General features: G+C 44.3%; 1 protein-coding gene across 1 annotated transcript in view; it reads right to left on the bottom strand.

Annotated features, from left to right (window-relative positions):
• Window positions 1-23,526, bottom strand: part of LOC125452334 (dynein axonemal heavy chain 6-like) — a 920,763-nt gene that overhangs the window by 873,106 nt on the left and 24,131 nt on the right. The window contains exon 2 of the mRNA XM_059645527.1: window positions 9,910-10,014. Coding sequence (XP_059501510.1) covers window positions 9,910-10,014 — 105 coding nt within the window. The remainder of the gene's footprint in view (window positions 1-9,909; window positions 10,015-23,526) is intronic.

Below are 23,526 nucleotides of genomic sequence, written 5' to 3' on the forward strand. Positions count from 1 at the left end.
GGAGTCACATGTAGACCAAACCAGGTAAGGATGGCAGTTTCCTTCCCTAAAGGACATTGCTGAACTGGAATTTTTTTTCCGACAATCGATAATAGATTCATGGTCATTGTTAGATTTTTAATTCCAGATTTTTATTGAATTCAAATTTCACCATCTGCCATGGCAGGGTTGGAACCTGGGTGCCAGAACATTATCTGGGTCTCTGGATTAACAGTCCAGTGATAATACCACGAGGTCATTGCCTCCCCTGTTGCACCTCACCCCATTAATACTCAAAATGTTATCTTATTAAATGTGCCAAAAACACTAGACATCAAGAACTCTTAGTATGGAAATCAGAGCAGATACCTAGTGACTTCAGTCACTGCTAGCTGCAAGGAGCTTCCATGTTGCTCAGCATTTCAGGGCAAGATCCATGGCACTTGTCACATGAGCCCCTCATTCATAGATATCGACATGCAACACTTGTCATTGCCTCATGAATGGTTATAAATTGAAAGATGGGAATGTGCAACAAGACCTGGGTGTTCTTGTTCACCAGTCACTGAAGGTAAGCATGCAGGTGCAACAGGAAGTCAAAAAGGTAAATGGCATATTTGATTTTATAGTGAGAGGCTTTGAGTGGAGGAGCAGAAATGGCTTGCTGCTATTACACAGGGCCTTGGTAAGAACACAGTGAAATATTGTGTGCAGTTATGGTCTCTTTATCTGAGGAAGGATATTCTGGCTATGGAGAGACTGCAAAAAATGTTGACCAGACTCATTCCTGGAATGGCAGAACTGACATATGAGGACAGACTGGATTGGTAAGAATTATACTTACTGGAGTATAGAAGTATGAGAAGGAATCTCATAGAAACCATAAAATTTGAAGAGAACTAGACAGCTAGATGCTGGATGGATGTTCTCAATAGTGGGGGAGTCCAGAACTAGGGGTCACAGTATAAGGATATGGGCTAAACCATTTAGCACTAAGATGAGGAGAAATTTCTTCACCCAGAGTGCGGTGAGCCTGTAGAATTTTCTACCATGGAATGAAGTGAATGCTGAAATATATGATTTCAAGGAGGAAGTGAATATAACATGTGGTGCCAAAAGGGTCAAAGGATATGGTGTAAAAGCAGGTACATATCATGATCACAATGAATGGCAGAGCAGGCTCAAAAGGCTGAATAGCCTACTCCTGCTCCTATTTCTAAGTTTCTATAACCTCATGAATATATATGCAGGCTGCCTAGGGAAATACAAACTTCCATTGCAGAGCACACGGCAACTAGCATTGAAAGGTAGCAGCAGGAATACTTTGAACACAGGGCAGACACTCAGGTCACAAATTGACCGCTGTATCTCAGGGCTACTCACTTGATACCTTGCATTCGTTCACTGAGCTGCACGCTCTCAGCATGCTTTGCCTCACCTTTAGCAAATCAACATTTCAGCCAGAGTAAAAGGCTCTCTGTACAGCTGTATTGACGTCATACGCAGGCTGATTGGTTTTCATGCTTTTCAGCAGGGATCTGTCCAGAGGTAGGGGTTAGGGAGGGATAAAGGGAAGAAAGTCTTGCTGTAGATAACAAGGTGTAGAGCTGGATGAAAACAGCAGGCCAAGCAGCATCTTAGGAGCAGGAAGGCTGACGTTTCGGGCCAAGGCCATTCATCAGAAATGGGAGAGGGGAAGGGGTTTCTGAAATAAATAAGGAGAGGGGGGAGGCGGATCGAAGGTGGATAGAGGAGAAGATAGGTGGAGAGGAGACTGACAGGTGAAAGAGGCAGGGATTTTACTTATCGCTGGGTGGCTCTATCAGGAAAGCCTCTTTCAGAGACTAATTGAATGCATCCATCAGAAAGTTTCCAACAGATAAATGCCTCTCTGTGGTGCCAGTCTGACCCCTCATGGACTTTATGGAGTCATTGCTTGGGTCACTACACATGTTCCTAGAACTTTTACCCGTAACTGTTCTAGTTCCTTGACCTCAATTGGCTTTCTGTGACTACTGTGTCTTTTGAACCGATATTCATCCCCAATCATTGCAAATTGTGATAGATGAGCAGCCTCCTCCTCCAGAAAATTGACAAATTGCCCATCACCATTCACAAGTGGATGTGGTGGAATTCTGCCCTCTTGAAGGAAAGATTGGGGATGGGGCCTGATTGAAGTGTATGTGAATATGAGGGGAATGGACAGGATGGATAATAAGCAGAAATAGTAATAACTGTTGATGCTGGAGTCAGAGATAACACAGTGTTAAGCTGGCCAGGCAGCATCAGAGGAGAGGGGAAGTTGATGTTTCGGATCAGGACCCTTCTTCAGAAATGGGATTGACGTTTTGGGTCAGGGCCCTTCTTCAGAAATGGTGTTTTTGAAGAGGGGTCCCGACCCAAGCGTAAATTTTCCTGCTCCTCTGATGCTGCATGGATAGTAAGCAATTGTTTCTCTTATTCAAAGGGTGAAGAACAAGGAGGCACACTTTTAAACAAAGAAACAAAGAAACCTACAGCACAGGAATAGGCCCTTCGGCCCTCCAAGCCTGCGCCGATCAAGATCCTCTGTCTAACCTGTCATCTATTTTCTAACGGTCTGTGTCCATTTGTTCCCTGCCCATCCATGTACCTGTCCAAATATATCTTAAAAGATGCTAACGTGTCTGCGTCTACCACCTCCGCTGGCAACGCGTTCCAGGCGCCCACCACCCTCTGTGTAAAGAACTTTCCTCGCATATCTCCCTTAAACGTTCCTCCTCTCACTTTGAACTCATGTAGGAGGTTTAGAGAGGGTTTGAGGAAAAATATTTTCACAAGAGGGTCTAGAATGCATTACCTAGGATGGTAGTTGAAGTAGATAACCTCACAACCTTTAAAAAGAACTTGAACACTTGAGGTGTCACAATATTCAAAGATATGGGCCTAGTGTGGGAAAGTGGGACTATTATTGATAGTAACATATTTTTGGCAATACAGACTGGATGGCCGAAGGACTTTTTCTGTACTGTATGATTCTATCTGTTGACAAGGAGTTTAAACATGAGAATGATCAGTTTAGATCAGGTAGACCAAAACAAACTGTTCCAACTGATTATTTAGTTTACTCACTTGTTAGCCTGTATGTTAGTTTAGGGAAAGAGTTAGGAGGAAGAGTATGTGAGGTAGACTACTTCTTTACAAGTGATAATGACTTGCAAAGGTGTTTCTCAAGTTATAATGAAAGAGAAGGTAGTTGAGATAATATGTAGACTAAAATTTAATAAAGATGTGGCAGGGTGTGGTTTAGATAGGCTAGCAATATTTAAAGCTTATAAGTCACCAGCACCAGATGTGATGCATCCTAAGATCTGAGGAAAATAAGGATGGAAATTGCAGAGCACTGATCTTAATTTTCTAATCCATCATACAGGGGGATATCACACACTGGAGAACTGCAACACAATTAACAGTCACTTTTGTTAAAGGCAAATTGTATTTAACAAGCTACTTTGTGTTTTTTGAAATAGATAAACAACAGAGACAGCAGATGATGTTAATGTGATATACATGAACTTCCTAAACATATTTGATTAAGTGTCACATAATAGGCTTGTCAGCAAAGTTAGAATCATGGAACAAAAGGGATAGTGGTAACATGGGTGTGAAATTGTCTGGATGACAGGAAAGAGATTAGTTGTAAATGGTTATTTTGTAGGCTGAAGAAAAGTAGATACTGGGATCCTTAATTTTCTCGATGTATATGAATAACAAAAACTTAGGTGCACATGATATGGTTTCCCAAAGGCCCGACAAAATTTGGAATCCACACTTTCCAGGTTTCAAGCTGGGAAACATTTTCAGATGCAAAAGATGTTAAATAAATTCTCAAGAGCACAAAAATTATGACCAGCAGGCCATTTGGCTCCTCAAACCTGCAAATGGAATTGTGAGTTCAAACAATTGCTAATGCTAAAAATGAGAACATTAGATTTTTGTTAAGTGTTTTTTGGTAAAATTAGTCAAACAATTGCTCATGCTAAAAATGAGAACATTAGATTTTTGTTGTGTTTTTTGTAAAATTAATTTTCTTAATCATCTGATTCTCAATGCAAAATTCAACATATAGAAAAAAAAGTAGCTACTCCCTTTAGCCAACTGATGAAATGAGTGTGAAAATACCACAAGCTGTTCCTAAGAACCGAAATATCTATGAGGCCTCTGCTCTCAGCATCTTTTTGTATGGCTGTGAAGCTTGAATGATTTAAAATTATCAAGAAAGCTAGCTCAAAAATTTTTATCTTCACTGTCTGCCACACATTCTCAACATCACAGGGTAAGACATATTCATGCATGCTAAAGTCCTAAGGCAGATCTCCTAGGCATGTGGTCACTCAACAAGCAGACGTAACTTCTGTTCTCAGGAAAGATCTCAGTTTGACTCCTTGTGTCCCCACCTTAATGAATTTCAGGCATGACATGACATTGAACTCTTCATCTATCACATTCACCTCCATGCCCATTTCTTTGGACAAAGGTCCTCTCCCTTTCCCACAGATCCTTTCCCCCATCTCCAACACTCTCCCTACAGCTGGACCTCTCCCTCTGGCATTTTACCTGCGCTCAACCTATTCAATGAGAGTAGTCAAAGTGGCATTGGACACCTCAGTTTCTCTGCACCCCCCGCTTACCCATTCCAAACTATCCTCCTGAAAACTGCACCCCATGCTCTCAGATCCAACCCTCACTTTTTAATCAAGCCTCCTGACGAGGATGGTGCCGTTGTTATCTGGCATACTGACCTCTACATTGCAGAGGCTGAGCGCCAGCTTTCAAATACCTCCTCCTTTGTCCCTCTGTCCATGATCCCATCATGATACACCTCATTGCTGTGTCCACAACAGTCACTAATCTCATATCATTTGGTGATCATCCCCTCCACTGCCTCCAAGCTCATAACCCCCAACCCGGCACAGCCCTGAAGAGTTATAGAGTCATACAGCATGGAAACAGGTCCTTCAGTCCAACCAGCCCATGCTGACCATGTTCCCAATCTAAACTAGTCCCACCTGCCCACACTTGGCCCGTATCCCTCCAAACCCTTCCTATTCATGTGCTTATCCAAATACTTTTTAGACATTGTAACTGTACCTGCATCCATCACGCTCTCTGGCAGTTCATTCCTCATGTCCTTTCTAAATCTTTTGCCTCTCACCTCAAAGCATGCCCCCTAGTTCTGAACTCCCCTATGCTATGGATTCCCTGACCTTAAATGGCTGAAGCAGATGACTGAAACTTGCCAAGCTCATGGAATATATACGGACTGTGCCCCTGAATGAGAGGACCAAATCTCCCTGATAGAAGGGGGCCCCATCTTGATTGGACTGAGAACTAGCCCCTGACATGACTATTTGGTTGAATAAATGTGCAGCGTGTTTGCCATGCAGGCAGCTGGCACATGCTGTACAATGTTCGATTAATGTCAATGTGCTGTTCCTAAAGACAACCTCACCCCCAGCAGCTGCATAACATCAAGTAGCCTGTGTCTGTGTCTGCACAAAAGAGCACATCAATGTGGCTGCATTTGATTCTGGCTGAAGGGCCATTGCACTAAAAGGTAAGGCATGCTATGGCATGGGAAGGCAAGACGTTGATGTTGCAAGCATGCAGGTAGGCACCAGGTGAGCAAGTGTAAACAGAGCAAGCAAGCAGTCCTGTGATCCAGTCTGACAATCTGAGCACCTGGCCATGTTCACAAAACATCCTTGGAGCAGCCAAGGATTTGCCCTTGTGCCCTGTAATGCCAGTCTGTGTTTCTCTCTGATGAAGGGTTTAGGCCTGAAACGTCAGCTTTTGTGCTCCTGAGATGCTGCTTGGCCTGCTGTGTTCATCCAGCTCCACACTTTGTTATCTTGGATTCTCCAGCATCTGCAGTTCCCATTATCACTCACATTCTTTTGAGATCCTGATTTTACTTCTACCTTTCATTTGTTTGCTAATCCTCTCAGTGTTGCCTTAGTCAAGGATTTCAGATAACCCCCTGGTGTTTGCTTCCCTTCCAAAACAAATCTTCACACCCAAAGCCATTTTGCAAGTCCAAATCATGTAATATATTTCACAAAAAAATCTTGATTTTATGTTCAGTAAAGATTCACAGAACTGTCTTAAATTCAGTAAACTTTGATCCCATAGAGCACACTCTTTTGTCACAGCTGATAGCAATATGGGACAATTCAGAAAGTGAATAAAACTTAGTTTGAAAGACCATAGTTTAATTTTTGCTATTTGTTTACTGAGGTGGTCAGTCATTGAACTTACTCACAAGATGCTGCTAATGTACTTTAAACAAAAGAAATCAGAGTTTATGACACACACATGAGAAAATTGCTAATTACACTGTACAATAAGTATTTAAAATGATTTTATTACAAAGGGCCAAGTTAAAAATTTAAACATTTTATTCTCACTCATAAAAACTTACAAAAAAATTCCAGAAATTCAACCCTTGGTAAAGGGTTACCCTGTTTCAAGCAATTCCTTGATCAGTTGGCACAGCTGTAATTGTTTTGTGAAACTTGCCACATCTTCATCTCCGGGCAGTCTTCTGTCTCTGGTTTTTTCTTTTAAGTCTCTCAGGACATTTTTCCCAGCCCTGATTTTTTGGAGAATATTAAACACTTTTCTTACTCTGACTGAACCCGCGGATACAGACCAACCTTCTGAATGGTTCTGTCTTTCTGTGATACCGCAATCCTGTCTCTAGACATCAGTGATAATAAAATGTGAGGCTGGATGAACACAGCAGGCCCAGCAGCATCTCAGGAGCACAAAAGCTGACGTTTCGGGCCTAGACCCTTCATCAGAGAGGGGGATGGGGGGAGGGAACTGGAATAAATAGGGAGAGAGGGGGAGGCGGACCGAAGATGGAGAGTAAAGAAGATAGGTGGAGAGGAGAGTATAGGTGGGGAGGTAGGGAGGGGATAGGTCAGTCCAGGGAAGACGGACAGGTCAAGGAGGTGGGATGAGGTTAGTAGGTAGATGGGGGGGCGGCTTGGGGTGGGAGGAAGGGATGGGTGAGAGGAAGAACCGGTTAGGGAGGCAGAGACAGGTTGGACTGGTTTTGGGATGCAGTGGGTGGGGGGGAAGAGCTGGGCTGGTTGTGTGGTGCAGTGGGGGGAGGGGACGGACTGGGCTGGTTTAGGGATGCAGTAGGGGAAGGGGAGATTTTGAAACTGGTGAAGTCCACATTGATACCATATGGCTGCAGGGTTCCCAGGCGGAATATGAGTTGCTGTTCCTGCAACCTTCGGGTGGCATCATTGTGGCAGTGCAGGAGGCCCATGATGGACATGTCATCAAGAGAATGGGAGGGGGAGTGGAAATGGTTTGCGACTGGGAGGTGCAGTTGTTTTTTGCGAACTGAGCGGAGGTGTTCTGCAAAGCGGTCCCCAAGCCTCCGCTTGGTTTCCCCAATGTAGAGGAAGCCGCACCGGGTACAGTGGATGCAGTATACCACATTGGTAGATGTGCAGGTGAACCTCTGCTTGATGTGGAATGTCATCTTGGGGCCTGGGATGGGGGTGAGGGAGGAGGTGTGGGGACAAGTGTAGCATTTCCTGCGGTTGCAGGGGAAGGTGCCGGTTGTGGTGGGGTTGGAGGGCAGTGTGGAGCGAACAAGGGAGTCGCGGAGAGAGTGGTCTCTCCGGAAAGCAGACAGGGGAGGGAGAGCTATGCCTGCCTCTTTGTAGGTTACGTGGAACAGTCCCTCTTCCGCACCTACACAGGCCCCAAACCCCACCTCTTCCTCCGGTACATTGATGACTGTATCGGCGCCGCCTCTTGCTCCCCAGAGGAGCTCGAACAGTTCATCCACTTCACCAACACCTTCCACCCCAACCTTCAGTTCACCTGGGCCATCTCCAGCACATCCCTCACCTTCCTGGACCTCTCAGTCTCCATCTCAGGCAACCAGCTTGTAACTGATGTCCACTTCAAGCCCACCGACTCCCACAGCTACCTAGAATACACCTCCTCCCACCCACCCTCCTGCAAAAATTCCATCCCCTATTCCCAATTCCTCCGCCTCCGCCGCATCTGCTCCCACGACAAGACATTCCACTCCCGCACATCCCAGATGTCCAAGTTCTTTAAGGACCGCAACTTTCCCCCCACGGTGATCGAGAACGCCCTTGACCGCGTCTCCCGCATTTCCCGCGACACATCCCTCACACCCCGCCCCCGCCACAACCGCCCCAAGAGGATCCCCCTCGTTCTCACACACCACCCTACCAACCTCCGGATACAACGCATTATCCTCCGACACTTCCGCCATTTACAATCCGACCCCACCACCCAAGACATTTTTCCATCCCCTCCCCTGTCTGCTTTCCGGAGAGACCACTCTCTCCGCGACTCCCTTGTTCGCTCCACACTGCCCTCCAACCCCACCACACCCGGCACCTTCCCCTGCAACCGCAGGAAATGCTACACTTGTCCCCACACCTCCTCCCTCACCCCCATCCCAGGCCCCAAGATGACATTCCACATCAAGCAGAGGTTCACCTGCACATCTACCAATGTGGTATACTGCATCCACTGTACCCGGTGCGGCTTCCTCTACATTGGGGAAACCAAGCGGAGGCTTGGGGACCGCTTTGCAGAACACCTCCGCTCAGTTCGCAAAAAACAACTGCACCTCCCAGTCGCAAACCATTTCCACTCCCCCTCCCATTCTCTTGATGACATGTCCATCATGGGCCTCCTGCACTGCCACAATGATGCCACCCGAAGGTTGCAGGAACAGCAACTCATATTCCGCCTGGGAACCCTGCAGCCATATGGTATCAATGTGGACTTCACTAGTTTCAAAATCTCCCCTTCCCCTACTGCATCCCTCAACCAGCCCAGTCCGTCCCCTCCCCCCACTGCACCACACAACCAGCCCAGCTCTTCCCCCCCACCCACTGCATCCCAAAACCAGTCCAACCTGTCTCTGCCTCCCTAACCGGTTCTTCCTCTCACCCATCCCTTCCTCCCACCCCAAGCCGCACCCCCAGCTACCTACTAACCTCATCCCACCTCCTTGACCTGTCCGTCTTCCCTGGACTGACCTATCCCCTCCCTACCTCCCCACCTATACTCTCCTCTCCACCTATCTTCTTTACTCTCCATCTTCGGTCCGCCTCCCCCTCTCTCCCTATTTATTCCAGTTCCCTCCCCCCATCCCCCTCTCTGATGAAGGGTCTAGGCCCGAAACGTCAGCTTTTGTGCTCCTGAGATGCTGCTGGGCCTGCTGTGTTCATCCAGCCTCACATTTTATTATCTTGGAATCTCCAGCATCTGCAGTTCCCATTATCTCTAGACATCAGTGGGTCTTTTTTTTATTTTGGGCTGAACTGTTCACCTCAAGCTCTACTCCAAGGCTATAAACCCCCAATAAGAATTTTTGTATCAACTAACTTCAGGTACCCTGTCATCACTTCAAAACAAAACTAAAATCATGTCTCCATTTCAAAATGTAGAAATCTAATTCAAACATAAAGATATAATCCAAGTTTCCAAATAAAATGGATTCACGTATATATTTGTATGTGTGCATGTGTTTGTATATGCATTTGAATAATGCCTTTATATTTGTGGTGTGTGCATAACTCTGTGAGAAATACAGATAGAGAATGAGAGAATGGTACTGTGAAATTTAATTGCCAGTAAGATGCTGGAATCGCCATCTATGTGTATAATGTAAATAAACCAGCACATGGAAGAGGAGTATTGAGTTGGAGATAAGAAGAAGAGAAAAAGCAATTTCATAGAATAGATTTGCTGACTTCATTGTGTTTTTTAAATTGTCTGTCTATGTATTAATCTTTACTTCGGTTCAGCCTGAGCTGTGGCATTATTATATGTTGGCATCACACATCAGTAATCACTTAAACTTCAGAGTTAACTTACAGTAGGTGTCATAAATGTTTTCAAGTCTCCAGATTTCAGGTAAATACGGGATGTAAAGTTGGGATCATCCATGATCTTCATCCCGGTAAAGTGAGGGGAAAAGTCCTGTTTATACATGGAAAATAATGTAACGTAAACTTTCAGAATTTCCACTGTAGCAAAAAATCTCACTTACCATTTCACCCAATTTGTGTTAGAGGATAGAACTGTGTAATTGAACAATATCTGACCAGAGAAACTAAGAAAGACATTGAAACAATTCCAACAATAAATCAATCCGAGAAATCTGAAACAAAATCCAAAATGTGACAATTATGCTTCAGTCGATAACAATAATGCCTTAAGACCATAAAACATGGGAGTAGAAGTAGGCTATTCAGTCTGGTAATCCTCAACTCCACTTTCCTGCCTTTTCTTCACTTTCTTTGATTCCATTACTGATTAAAAATATGTCTATCTCAGCCTTGAATATATTTAAGAAACCACTTTCAATAGCACTCTGCAGTACATAGAACATAAAACATAGAACATTACAGCACAGTACAGGCCCTTCAGCCCTCGATGTTGTGCCGCCCTGTCATACCAATCTCAAGCCCATCTAACCTACACCATCCCATGTATGTCCATATGGTTGTCGAATGATGACTTAAATGTACTTAAAGTTAGGCAAATCTACTACCGTTGCAGGCAAAGACTTCCATTCCCTTACTACTCTCTGAGTAAAGAAACTACCTCTGACATCTGTCCTATATCTTTCACCCCTCAATTTAAAGCTATGCCCCCTCTTGCTCGTCATCACCATCCTAGGAAAAAGGCTCTCCCTATCCAACCTATCTAACCCTCTGATTATTTTATATGTTTCAATTAAGTCACCTCTCAACCTTCTTCTCTCTAATGAAAACAGCCTCAAGTCCCTCAGCCTTTCCTCATAAGACCTTCCCTCCATACCAGGCAACATCCTAGTAAATCTCCTCTGCACCCTTTCCAAAGCTTCCACATCCTTCTTATAATGCGGTGACCACAACTATACGCAATACTCCAAGTGCGGCCACACCAGAGTTTTGTACACCTTCACCATAACCTCTTGGTTCCGGAACTCAATCCCTCGATTAATAAAAGCTAAAACACTGTATGCCTTCTTAACAGCCCTGTCAACCTGGGTGGCAACTTTCAATGATCTGTGTTTTTTGAACACCGAGATCTCTCTGCTCATCCACACTACCAAGAATCTTACCATTAGCCCAGTACTTTGCATTCCGGTTACTCCTACCAAAGTGCATCACCTCACACTTGTCTGCATTAAACTCCATTTGCCACCTCTCAGCCCAGCTCTGCAGCTTATCTATGTCTCTCTGCAACCTACAGCATCCTTCCTCACTATCCACAACTCCACCGACCTTAGTGTTGCCTGCAAATTTACTAACCCATCCTTCTACGCCCTCATCCAGGTCATTTATAAAAATAACAAACAGCAGTGGACCCAACTCCGACCCTTGCGGTACACCACTAGTAACTGGTCTCCAGGATGAACATTTCCCATCAACTACCACCCTCTGTCTTCTTTCAGCAAGCCAACTTCCGATCCAAACTGCTATATCTCCCACAATTCTATTCCTCTGCATTTTGTACAATAGCCTACTGTGGGGAACCTTATCAAACGCTTTGCTGAAATCCATATACACCACATCAACCGGTTTACTCTTATCTACCTGTTTGGTCACCTTCTCAAAGAACTCAATAAGGTTTGTGAGGCACGACCTACCCTTCACAAAACTGTGCTGACTATCCCTAATCAATTTATTCTTTTCTAGATGATTATAAATCCTACCTCTTATAACCTTTTCCAACACTTTACCAACGACTGAAGTAAGGCTCACTGGTCTATAATTACCAGGGTTGTCTCTACTCCCCTTCTTGAACAGGGGAAGCACATTTGCTATCCTCCAGTCGTCTGGCACTATTCCTGTGGACAATGACGAGTTAAAGATCAATACCAAAGGCTCGGCATTCTCCTCCCTGGCTTCCCAGAGGATCCTAGGATAAATCCCATCCGGCCCAGGAGACTTATCTATCTTCACACTCTGTAGGATTTCTAATACCTCTTCCTTGTGTACCTCAATCCCACCTAGTATAGTAGCCTGTATCTCAATATTCTCCTCGACAACATTGTCGTTTTCTAGAGTGAATACTATCGAAAAATATTTATTTAGTGCTTCCCCTATCTCCTCTGACTCCACACACAACTTCCCATTACTATCCTTGATTGGCCCTAATCTTACGCTCGTCATTCTTTTATTCCATAAATACCTGTAGAAAGCCTTAGGGTCTACCCTGATCCTATCTACCAACAACTTCTCATGTCTCCTCCTGGCTCTTCTGAGCTCCCTCTTTAGGTCTTTCCTAGCTACCTCGTAGCCCTCAAGCGCCCTAAATCAGCTTTCACATCTCATCCTAACATAAGCCTTCTTCTTTCTCTTGACCAGAGATTCCATTTCCTTCGTAAACCACAGCTCCCACACCTTACAGCTTCCTCCCTGCCTGACAGGTACATACTTATCTAGGACACACAGGAGCTTTTCCTTGAATAAGCTCCACATTTCTAATAAGTAAGAGTTTCACAGATTCACTACCCACTAAGACAAGAAATGTTTTCTCATCTCTGACTTAAATGTGCGATCTCTTATTCTGAATATGCAATCCTCTATTCAATTGGCACCTGGGAGAGTAAAGACAGTTTCATGTTTCAAATGTAACAGTGGAAATTTTACATATAAGGAAAGAAAACAATGACAGCTTTTATTTACAAAGCACCTTTGAGGAAATAAAATGTCCCAAGCCTCATCACAGAGGCAAAATATGACACAAAGCCAAAGAGAAGGTTCATACAATTCATTCATGGGATGGGAGGGTTATCATGTCAGGTCATTTTGAACACTTTAGTCTTACATCAGTTGGCATTTAGACAATGTTATCTCATTCAAATACATAAGATGCTGAAGGAACTTGGTACACAGTAGACGCTGAGAGGATGGTTCATCTTTTGAGAAAGATTAGAAATAGAATTAGAGTATCCTTTATTGTCATCTGTGCTCAAGTACGGAGGTACAGGAGTACAATGAAAAGTTTACAATGTCACCCCATGCGGCACCATCTTAGATACAGGTCTTTGATGCAAAATATAGAAATAATGGGAAAAAGAAAGGAAAAAGAAGTTAAATTATTTACAATTGTTCATCGTACAAGTTTGAAAAATGAGAATAAAGTTAAAAAGATAAGCATTAATGTCTTTGCACAGGAGGCTTCTGCATGTGGTGACAAGGTGTAGAGCTGGATGAACACAGCAGGCCAGGCAGCATCAGAGGAGCAGGAAAGTTGACGTTTTAGATCTGGACTCTTCTCAGAAAAGTGGGAGGAGAAGGGGGGCTGCATGTGTGGTCTGCTCAGGCTTGCAACCTGCTGGCCATCCCCCAATCGGGCCACCACCTCCCCACCCATTCCACTTAGGGCCCAAGGATCCTCCCCCACTCTGCTCGGAGCCCAAGGCCTGAGCGCCACTCTGCTCAGAGTCCAAGGGCCATACCCCACTCCGCTTGGGGCCCAAGGGCCATCCCCCACTCCACTCAGGCCTGCAGCCTGGCCCCCTCTGCTCGGGGCCCAAAGGCCATCCCAGCTCTGTTTAAGCCTCTAGCCCACTCTACTGCAGGAGATAACACGAAGAGGGGAAGAAGGGGAAAAAAAGAGAACATGGGAATTGCTAAATCTCTTTGGATTTCCAATGTTTCTCACTTTTCACCTTTTAGGAAGTAACCTGTTCTAGTATCTTCTAGGTCCACACACCTGATTCACATTTGCTACAATTTTGCCTGTTTGTTTAATCTATCAATATCACTGTATGATTGTACACTGCCATCTACATCACTCCTCCAATGAGAAAAGCCCTAGCTCCCTCAACCTTTCCTCTTAAGACCTCATATGCCCTCCATTCCAGGCAGCATCCTGGTAAATCTCTTCTGCACTCTCTCTAAAGCGTCCATATCCTTCCTGTGATGAAATTACGAGAACTGAACACAATATTCCAAGTGTGGTCTAGCCAGGGTTTTATAGAGCTACAGCATAGCTTCACGGCTCTTGAACTCAATTCCCCTGCCAATGAAAGACAACACACCATACGCCTTCTTAACAACCCTATCAACGTGGGTAGCAACTTTGAGGGATCTATGGACATGGACCCCAAGATCCATCTGTTCCTCCACACTGCCAAGAATCCTGCCATTAACCCTGTATTCTACATTCAAATTCCACCTTCCAAAATGAATCACTTCACACTTTTCTGGGTTGAATTCCATCTGCCCGCTAAGTCTGCTCCAACTTGGAGCAGTGTTAGCACACTTGTATCTGAATAATGATGGATGGACAGAATGGCCTCCTGTGCTGTCTGATTTTGTGATTTTATTCTAGCTGACCAAGCTGTGTAGTCCCACAGAATTTAAATGCACAATGATGTTAGCAGTGAGAAATATTGCCATCCTAATGGATCTTGTGTAATAAATTCCCAGTGAAGCAGTTTGTATAAATAGGTACATGAGACACAACAGAAAAGAGAATAGCTACTGATATGATGGACAGGTGGGGCGGCTCAATCAAAATCAAGATTGGCTTATTGGACTATTTTAAATATGCTGACGCTCTTAACTGGATCAGCTGAAAGCATTTGGTCTCGGGTAAGATGCTGACGTTTTTTACTATATAACATGTATTTCTTAGAATTCCTCTGTTTGATTAACAGGGAGAAGAATGCCAGCTGGGCACTACAACTGGAAAGAGCACAAGGGATGTGTCAGTAATCCTTTGGGTTTTTACAAAGCATTCTACTGCAATGAATCAGTTTCCCAAATCTCTCTGAAGGAAGATTACACAAAAATAACTCACAGCAAAATTCATCCCCATTGCCTCTAACATAGTGTTGTTTAACTGTAGTGACATTCACATAACATCTTACTTTATGCAGTGACATGAATCCTGTGGCATTTAATGGTCTTTTTGACTCAGAGGCATTCCAATGGGTCAAGCAAACGTATTCAAAGCCATTATTTATTAGGACTTTAGTATAGTGAGTTCAAACTTCCATCAATGCTGTATTAGATGTGATGTGAAGGATAGGTATTCCCTGAGGTACTCATAATATGGCTTTATTTTTTAAATAATTTCCAGATTGTAGACACACAGGTGAGGCCTTTCTGCATGCTATTTTAGTCATTCTTCAAATCCCTATCCAATATCCCCCTTACCTTCGTACAATGAGTCTTGTAAAAACAAATTACAAATCCATCAGAATAATAAAAATGCCTGTAAAATTAGAAAGACAAGGTTGTTGATTTGCTCGCTGAGCTGGCTGGTTATAGTTCAGATGTTTCATCACCATGCTAGGTAACATCATCTGTGCTGCCTCCAATGAAGTGTTGTTATTCTACTCTGTATTTATACGATCCAGTCTGTTAAAATGTTTTGTGTCATTTATGAATTTTTTTTGCAAAGGTTTGTATATGAAGCCTAATTCCACAGGTTTATTGATTGCATGGGTGGAGAAACAGGCCTCTAGGAATTCCCATGCATATCTCTGGTTGGCTTGGGCTAGGAAGGTCACATCGTCCCAGTTAAATTGATGGCCTTTGATGTCTGAGTGTACTGAAATGGGAGTAAGTTTGTCGAGTCGTTTGCTGCTAGCTGGTGTTCATGTATCCTGATAGCTAGTTTCCTTCCAGTTTGGCCAATGAAATGTTTTTGGCAGTCATTGCATGTTATTTTGTACACTACGTTGGTCCTGCATGTCATGGGTATGGGGTCTTTGGTCTTTCTAAGTGTTTGTCATAGTGACGCTGTGCATTTATATGATATCCTGATTCCTAGCTGTCATAGGAATCTCGTTGTCAGTTCCAATAGTTGTTGACATATGGTAGCGTGGCCAGTGAATTAAGTCATATTGTATCCTCTTGATGTTGTCTATCTTGTAGGCATCTGTGGATGAAGTTGATGGGATATTAATTGATAGCGAAGATCTTGTTCTTCCTCCTCCTTGCAAAATTCCGGTTTGTTGCAGTGGGTTGCAGCCTATTTGAACAGTGTCCTTACACAGCTTTCTTTGTGGACATTGGGGTGATTGCTGTGGAAATTGAGCATTTGGTTAGCGTGGGTTGCCTTCTTGTATGCTGTGGTTTGGAATTTCCCGTTTCTCATTCGTTCTACCCTGACGTCTGGGAGCAGAAGTTGATTGCTGTTTTCCTCCTTTCTTGTGTTTCTTCTAACTTAGTGCATTTAATGATGACAAATATGTCATCCATGTACTGTATCTACAGTTTTAGCTGTATGCAGGAGAGGACTGTGCGTTCCAATGTTTCCATGACTGCCTATGTAATAAGCCCTGAGATTGGTGACCCCATAGGTGCCGTTAATCTGTTTGTATACTTGGCCATTAAAGGTAAAGTGTGTGGTGAGGCATTGGTCCAGTCATCTGAGTATGTTGTCCTTGCTGATGGAGCTGGTCGGTCAGCATTCCTGCTTCCTCTCGTAATTTGGCCCGTGTTTCTTTGGCTCGTGGGTTGTCAATGGACGTGAATCATGCTATAATGTCAAAGGATACCATAATCTCGTTGTCATTGATTTTGATGTTCTTGACGTTATTGAGGAATTCCTGGGTTGAGTGGGTGGCCTGGGGTGATCTGTCGACCAGGTGTTTCAGTCTTTGTTGTACATCCTTACCTAGCTTGTATGTAAGTGTGCCCAGTTGGGAAACAATTGGTCTGAGGGGGATATCTGGTTTGTGTACTTTAGGGAATCCGTAGAAGCGGGGGGTGGTGTTTGAGACTCCTGGTTTCATTCTTATGTAGTCTGTCTCGGTTATTTGTCCTGGATTCCTTTGTCTCTTCAGTGTTTGTGTGATTCTATCTCCTAGCTGCGTGTTGGGTCTATCTCCACCTGTTGGTAAGTGTCTGTATCTGCAAGCAGTGCCTGTGTTTTTTTCAATGTATTGTTCATAATGACAGCCATGCACCCTTTGTCCGCTGGTAGGATTATGATGTTCCTATTTTTCTTGAGTCCTTTGAGTGCTTTTCTCTCAAACGTGTTTAGGGTGTCCCAATTATTCCTCCAGTTCAATGCAGGAACAATAGTCTGTCAGATGACCTGCTGAGTTTCATCTGTAAGTCCATTGTTTTTTAGTATAGCTTCCAGAGTGACCATGAAGTCTGTTCTGTTCACATCTCTGTGGTTATAGTTTAGTCCATGTATTCGGACAGTTCTCTCAGTTTTTGTAAGTGGTGTGCTGGATAGGTTTCTTACACGTGAGACTGGTATATGGTTGTACTTGCCTTTATGGCCAATTAGTTTGGTCAGCTTGTCCTTTAATTTTTCTCTCTTCTTAGTTCTGCTCCTGTGTTGTTTGGTGATGATGGATTGTAATCCATTGCTAGTTGGTAGCATTTTGGTATAATGATTTTTGGCACAAAATTTCTTATTCATATTTGTGGAGCCAGTTATGGGCATCATTAATCATTACCCAAAGCATTCTGTGTTCATTTTGTTTGGCTGTTTTGTATAGAACATAGAACACAGAAAAGTACAGCACAGTACAGGCCCTTCGGCCCACGATGTTGTGCCGTGGAATAATCCTAATCCAAAAGTAAAATAACCTAAACTACATTCCCCTCAATTCACTGCTGTCCATGCGCTTGTCCAGCAGTCGCTTAAATGTCACTAATGACTCCGCTTCCACGACTACCACTGGCAAACTATTCCATGCGCTCACAACTCTCTGGGTGAAGAACCTCCCTCTAATGTCTCCACTACACCTTCCTCCTAACACCCTAAAACTATGACCCCTCGTGGCAGTCAATCCTGCCCTGGGGAAAAGTCTCTGGCTATCGACTCTATCCATGCCGCTCATTACCTTGTACACCTTGATCAGGTCACTTCTCTTCCTTCTACTCTCCAGAGGGAAAAGTCCGAGCTCAGTCAACCTCTCCTTATAAGACAAGCCCTCCAGTCCAGGCAGCATCCTGGTAAACCTCCTTTGCACTCTCTCCAAAGCCTCCACATCTTTCCTATAATAGGGCGACCAGAACTGGACACAATATTCCAAGTGTGGTCTCACCAGGGTTTTGTAGAGTTGCAGCATAACCTCGCGGCTCTTAAACTCGATCCAACTTTGAGGGAGCTATGCACTTGAACACCAAGATCCCACTGTTCCTCCACACTGCCGAGAATCCTGCCTTTAATCCTATATTCAGCATTTAAGTTCGACCTTCCAAAATGCATCACTTTGCATTTATCCAGGTTGAACTCCATCTGCCATTTCTCAGCCCAGCTCTGCATTCTGTCAATGTCTCGCTGAAGCCTGCAATAGCCCTTGATACTATCAACGGCACCTCCAACCTTTGTGTCATCAGCAAACATACTAACCCACCCCTCAACTTCCTCATCTAAGTCATTTATAAAAACTACAAAGAGCAGAGGCCCAAGACCAGAGCCCTGCAGGACACCACTCAGCAGTGACCTCCAGGCAGAATACTTACCATCTACAACCACTCTCTGCCTCCTGTCAGCCAACCAATTCTGAATCCAGACAGCCAAATCACCCTGTATCCCATAGCTCCTGACTTTATGAATGAGCCTGCCATGGGGAACCTTATCAAATGCCTTGCTGAAGTCCATGTACACCACATCCACTGCTCGACCCTCATCAACCTGTCTCATGACCTCCTCAAAGAACTCAATAAGATTTGTGAGGCATGACCTGCCCCTCACAAAGCCATGCTGACTCCCTTTAATCATGCTATGCTTTTCCAAATAGTCATAAATCCTATCCCTCAGAATTCTTTCCAAAACCTTGCTGACCACAGACGTAAGACTGACAGGTCTGTAATTTCCAGGGATTTCCCTATTCCCTTTCTTGAAAAGAGGAACAACATTTGCCTCCGTCCAATCTTCCGGTATGATTCCCGTGGAGAGTGAGGAAGCAAAGATCTTCGCCAGCGGCTTAGTAACCTCCTTTTTCACTTCCTGGAGCAATCTAGGATAAATCTGGTCCGGCCCTGGGGACTTAACAATCTTAATGTTTGCCAAAATTTCCAGCACATCAACTTCCTCAATCTCGATCTGTTCAAGTCTGTTTTCCTGCTCCTCAAAGTTCTCATTCACAACAAGTTCCCTTTCCTTAGGGAAAACCGAAGCAAAAAGCTCATTTAGGGCTTCCCCTATCTGCTCAGACTCCACATTCAAGTTCCCTACGCTATCCCTGATCAGCCCTACCTTCTCCCTGATCATTCTCTTATTCCTCACGTATGAGTAAAATGCCTTCGGGTTCTCCCTAATCCTTCCTGCCAAACCTTTTTCGTGCCGCCTCCTGGCCCTCCTCAGTCCACTTTTGAGCTCCTTCCGAGCAAGCCTGTAATCCTCTAAAGCTGTGCTAGACCCTTGCTTCCTCCACCTTACGTAAGCTGCCTTTTTCTTTTTGACAAGAAGCACCTCTGTTCCTGTCATCCAAGGCTCCTTAATCTTACCCCTTCTTACCTGTCTCAGAGGAACAAATTTATGCATCACTCGCAACAACTGCTCCTTAAACAGTCTCCACATATCTGTTGTGCCCTTTCTGTGGAACAATTGCTCCCAATCTGTACTTCCCAACTCCTGCCTGATAGCGTCATAGTTTTCTTTTCCCCAGTTAAATATCTTCCCCTGGTAACTGCTCCTTTCCCTTTCCATGGCTATGGTAAATGTGACGCTGTTGTGGTCACTGTCGCCAAAGTGTTCTCCCACCATGAGATCTGACACTTGTCCTGGCTCATTGCCGAGCACCAAATCCAAAATGGCCTCTCCCCTCATCAGCCTGTCCACATACTGAGTAAGGAAACCCTCCTGAACACACCTGACAAAAACGGCTCCATCCAAACCATCTGCACTAAGGAGGTTCCAATCTATATTGGGAAAGTTGAAGTCACCCATAACAACAACACTGCTACGTTTGCACTTTTCAACAATCTGCCGGCCTATGAGTTCTTCGATCTCCCTACTGCTATTTGGGGGTCTGTAGAAAACCCCAATGAGGTGACTGCTCCCTTGCTGTTCCTAACTTCCACCCATACTGACTCAGTCGACAAACCTTCCTCGGCCACCTCAGCCCATACCACCTCAGTAGACGAGTCCTCATCAAAAGTTCTTTCAGCCACCGTGTGCTTGTGGGTTGTTGAGTGCAGGTTTGTATTTCATGCTGGGGGGCAGTACCTGATTCCTGAGTCATTCATGGAGGAAATGAATTTGTTCGCGAGTAGCGCTCAATCAGTTACTGAAAGTTTTCTATGGTCAAGCTATTTTGAGAGTGTTGCGTCCTTATGTATTTAAGGTTCTTGCGAAGATTTGTAGCTCAATTGTGGGTGAGATTGTTGATTTGCTTGCCAAGCTGGCTGGGTATAGTCCTAGCCCAAGCAAACCAGAGATGTGCATGGGAATTCCCAGAGGGCTGGTGGTCCACCACAAAATCAATAGACACGTGGAATTAGACCCCATTTACAAACATTTGCAAAAAAGGCCCAGAAATGACACAAAACACCTCAACAGACCAAATCATATGATTATGATTAGATTCCCTACAGTGTGGAAACAGGCCCTTCGGCCCAACAAGTCCACACTGCCCCTTGAAGCACCCCACCCCAACCCATCCCCCTATAACCTACACACCCCTGAACACTACGGGCAATTTAGCATGATCGATCCACCTAGCCTGCACATCTTTGGACTGTGGGAGGAAACCGGAGCACCCGGAGGAAACCCACGCAGACACGGGGAGAATGTGCAAACTCCGCACAGACAGTTGCCCGAGGTTGGAATCGAACCCAGGTCCCTGGTGCTGTGAGGCTGCAGTGCTAACCACTGTGCCACCATGCTGCCCAAATATAAAATGCTAAGCGGAGTAGAACGACATCGCTTCATTGGAGACAGCACTGATGATGTTACCTGATGAAATGTCTGAACTATAGCCAGCCAGTTTGGCGAGCAAATCAACAACCTCACCCAGAAATCTTCACAAGAACATTATAGGAGAGGCAGATGGAATTTAATATAGATAAATGTGAGGTGGTGTATTTTTGAAAGGCAAATCAGGGCAGGAATTAAGAGTATAAGACATAGGAGTGGAAGTAAGGCCATTCGGCCCATCGAGTCCACTCCGCCATTTAAATCATGGCTGATGGGCATGTCAACTCCACTTCCCTGCACTCTCCCAGTAGCCCTTGATTCCTTGTGAGATCAAGAATTTATCGATCTCTGCCTTGAAGGCATTTAAACACTTATACACTTAATGGTGAGGTCCTGGGGAGTGTTGCTGAACAAAGAGACCTTGGAGTGCAGGCTCATAGTTCCTTGAAAACAGAGTCACAGCCTGACAGGGTAGTGAAGAATGTGTTTGGTCCAACTGTCTTTCTCTCTCTTTAGGCTCTATCCTATCATTTACTCCCTACCCCACCCACCTCCCTTTTATCTGCATATTAACTGACGTTTTCCCAGCCATCATCAGTTCTGAGGAGGAGTCACCGGACCCGAAATGTTAATTGTTTTCTCCTCCACAGATGCTGCCAGACCTGTTGAGCTTTTCCAGCAACTTTGTTTTTGTTCCTGTGAATGTGTTTGGTCTGCTCGCCTTTACTGGTCAGCACATTGAGTATAGGAGGTCGGAGTTCATGTTGCAGCTATACAGGACATTGGTTAGGCCATTATTGGAATACTGCGTGAATTTTGGATTCCCCGCTACAGGAAAGATGTTGTGAAACTTGAAAGGGTGCAGAAAAAATTGACAAGGAAGTTGACAGTGTTGGAGGGTTTGAGCTGTAGGGAGAGGCTGAATAGACTAAGGCTGTTATCCCTGGAGCATCGGAGGCTAAGGGGTGACCTTATAGAGGCTTATAAAACCATGAGGGGCATCGAAAGGGTAAATAGACAAGGCCTTTGTCCCAGTATAAGGGAGTCCAAAGCCAGCAGGCATAGGTTTAAGGTGAGAGGGGAAAGATTTGAAAAGGATCAGAGAGGCAACTTTTGCACGCAGAGGGTGGTGCATGTATGGAATGAGCTGCCAGAGGAAGTGGTGGAGGCCAGTACAATTACAACAATTTAAAGGCATTTGGATGGATATATGCATAGAAAGAGTTTAGAGAAACGGGTCAAATGCTGATAAATAAGACTAGGTTTATTTAGGATAACTGGTCAATATGGATGGGTTGGACTGAAGAGTTTGTTTCCGTGCTGTATATCTCTATGACTCTATGATTCAATTACATTTGCCTTCCTAACTGTCAATTGAATCTGCATGTTAACATTAAGAAAATCCTAAACTAGGACTGCCAAGTCCTTTTGTGCTTCAGATTTACAAAGCCTTTGCCCGTTTAGGACAATATCTTCACCTTTATTCTTCCTAAAACACTGCTTGAGCTCCCACTTTCCCACATTGTATTCCATATGCCAGTTTTGTGCCACTTTCCTGGTCTGTCCAAGTCCTTCTGCAGCTTTCTTGCTTCCTCAACAATTCCTGTCCCTTCACTTATTTTTGTGTATTCTGCTAACTCAAACTTAGGTAAAAAATGGAAGATACAGCCAAAGTGTAACTACCCAAATAAACTGCCAAGATGATCAATTTGCCGAACTGCTATTCAGACTAAAAGTAATACACATTTCATCATTAAAAGGAAAATAACTATTTACTATAAATAAACTCATTCTTTAACAAATGGCAAAAAAGAATTACTTACTAATACAACACAACTTTACCCCTTAAAAACTTTAAATATATACAATCATCCATGAATAAGATAGACAGAAATAGACAGTTAACACAAAAATTATAGGGGTGGAGTATAAACTGTGAAAAAGAAATTCTGTCATTCGAGATTCTAGACCGCAGGGTTGGATAACTTGTTTCTCCCAGTTCTTTTTGATTTTCTTTAGTGATGGTGATATAGTGCTATTTGCAGAGCAACCTTCTATTGATCAGGTGGAACCTTGGTCTCTTTGTGTATTAGAAATTTTTCTTTTCAGAATCTTCAAGTTTGTCTTTTTATCTATTCATTCATGCGATGTGGGTATTGCTAGTTAGGCCAGCACTTATTGTCCAATTAATGGCAGTTAAAAGTCAACCACATTGCTGTGGGTCTGCAGTCACATGTAGGCTAGATGGCAGATTTCCATCCCTAAAGGATATCATTGAGCCCGATGAGAATTTAACAACAGGTAGTTATAGGGGATTCTATAATTAGGGGGACAGATAGTATCCTATGCAAGCCGGATCGGGAGTCCCGCATGGTGAGTGCCTGCCCGGTGCCAGGGTGCGGGACATCTCTGACCGGGTTGAAAGGATATTGGAGCGGGAGGGGGAGGATCCAGTTGTTGTGGTCCACGTTGGGACTAACAACATCGGCAAGGCTAGGGTAGAGGATCTGTTCAGGGATTATCAAGCACGAGGAAAGAAATTGAAGTACAGGTCCTCAAGGGTCATCATCTCCGGATTACTGCCCGAGCCACATGCCAATTGGCATAGGGAAAAGAAAGTTAGGGAAGTAAACACGTGGCTAAGGGATTGGT

The sequence above is a fragment of the Stegostoma tigrinum genome, chromosome 4, assembly GCF_030684315.1.
Source record: "Stegostoma tigrinum isolate sSteTig4 chromosome 4, sSteTig4.hap1, whole genome shotgun sequence".
In the NCBI taxonomy this organism is placed as follows: Eukaryota; Metazoa; Chordata; class Chondrichthyes; order Orectolobiformes; family Stegostomatidae; genus Stegostoma; species Stegostoma tigrinum.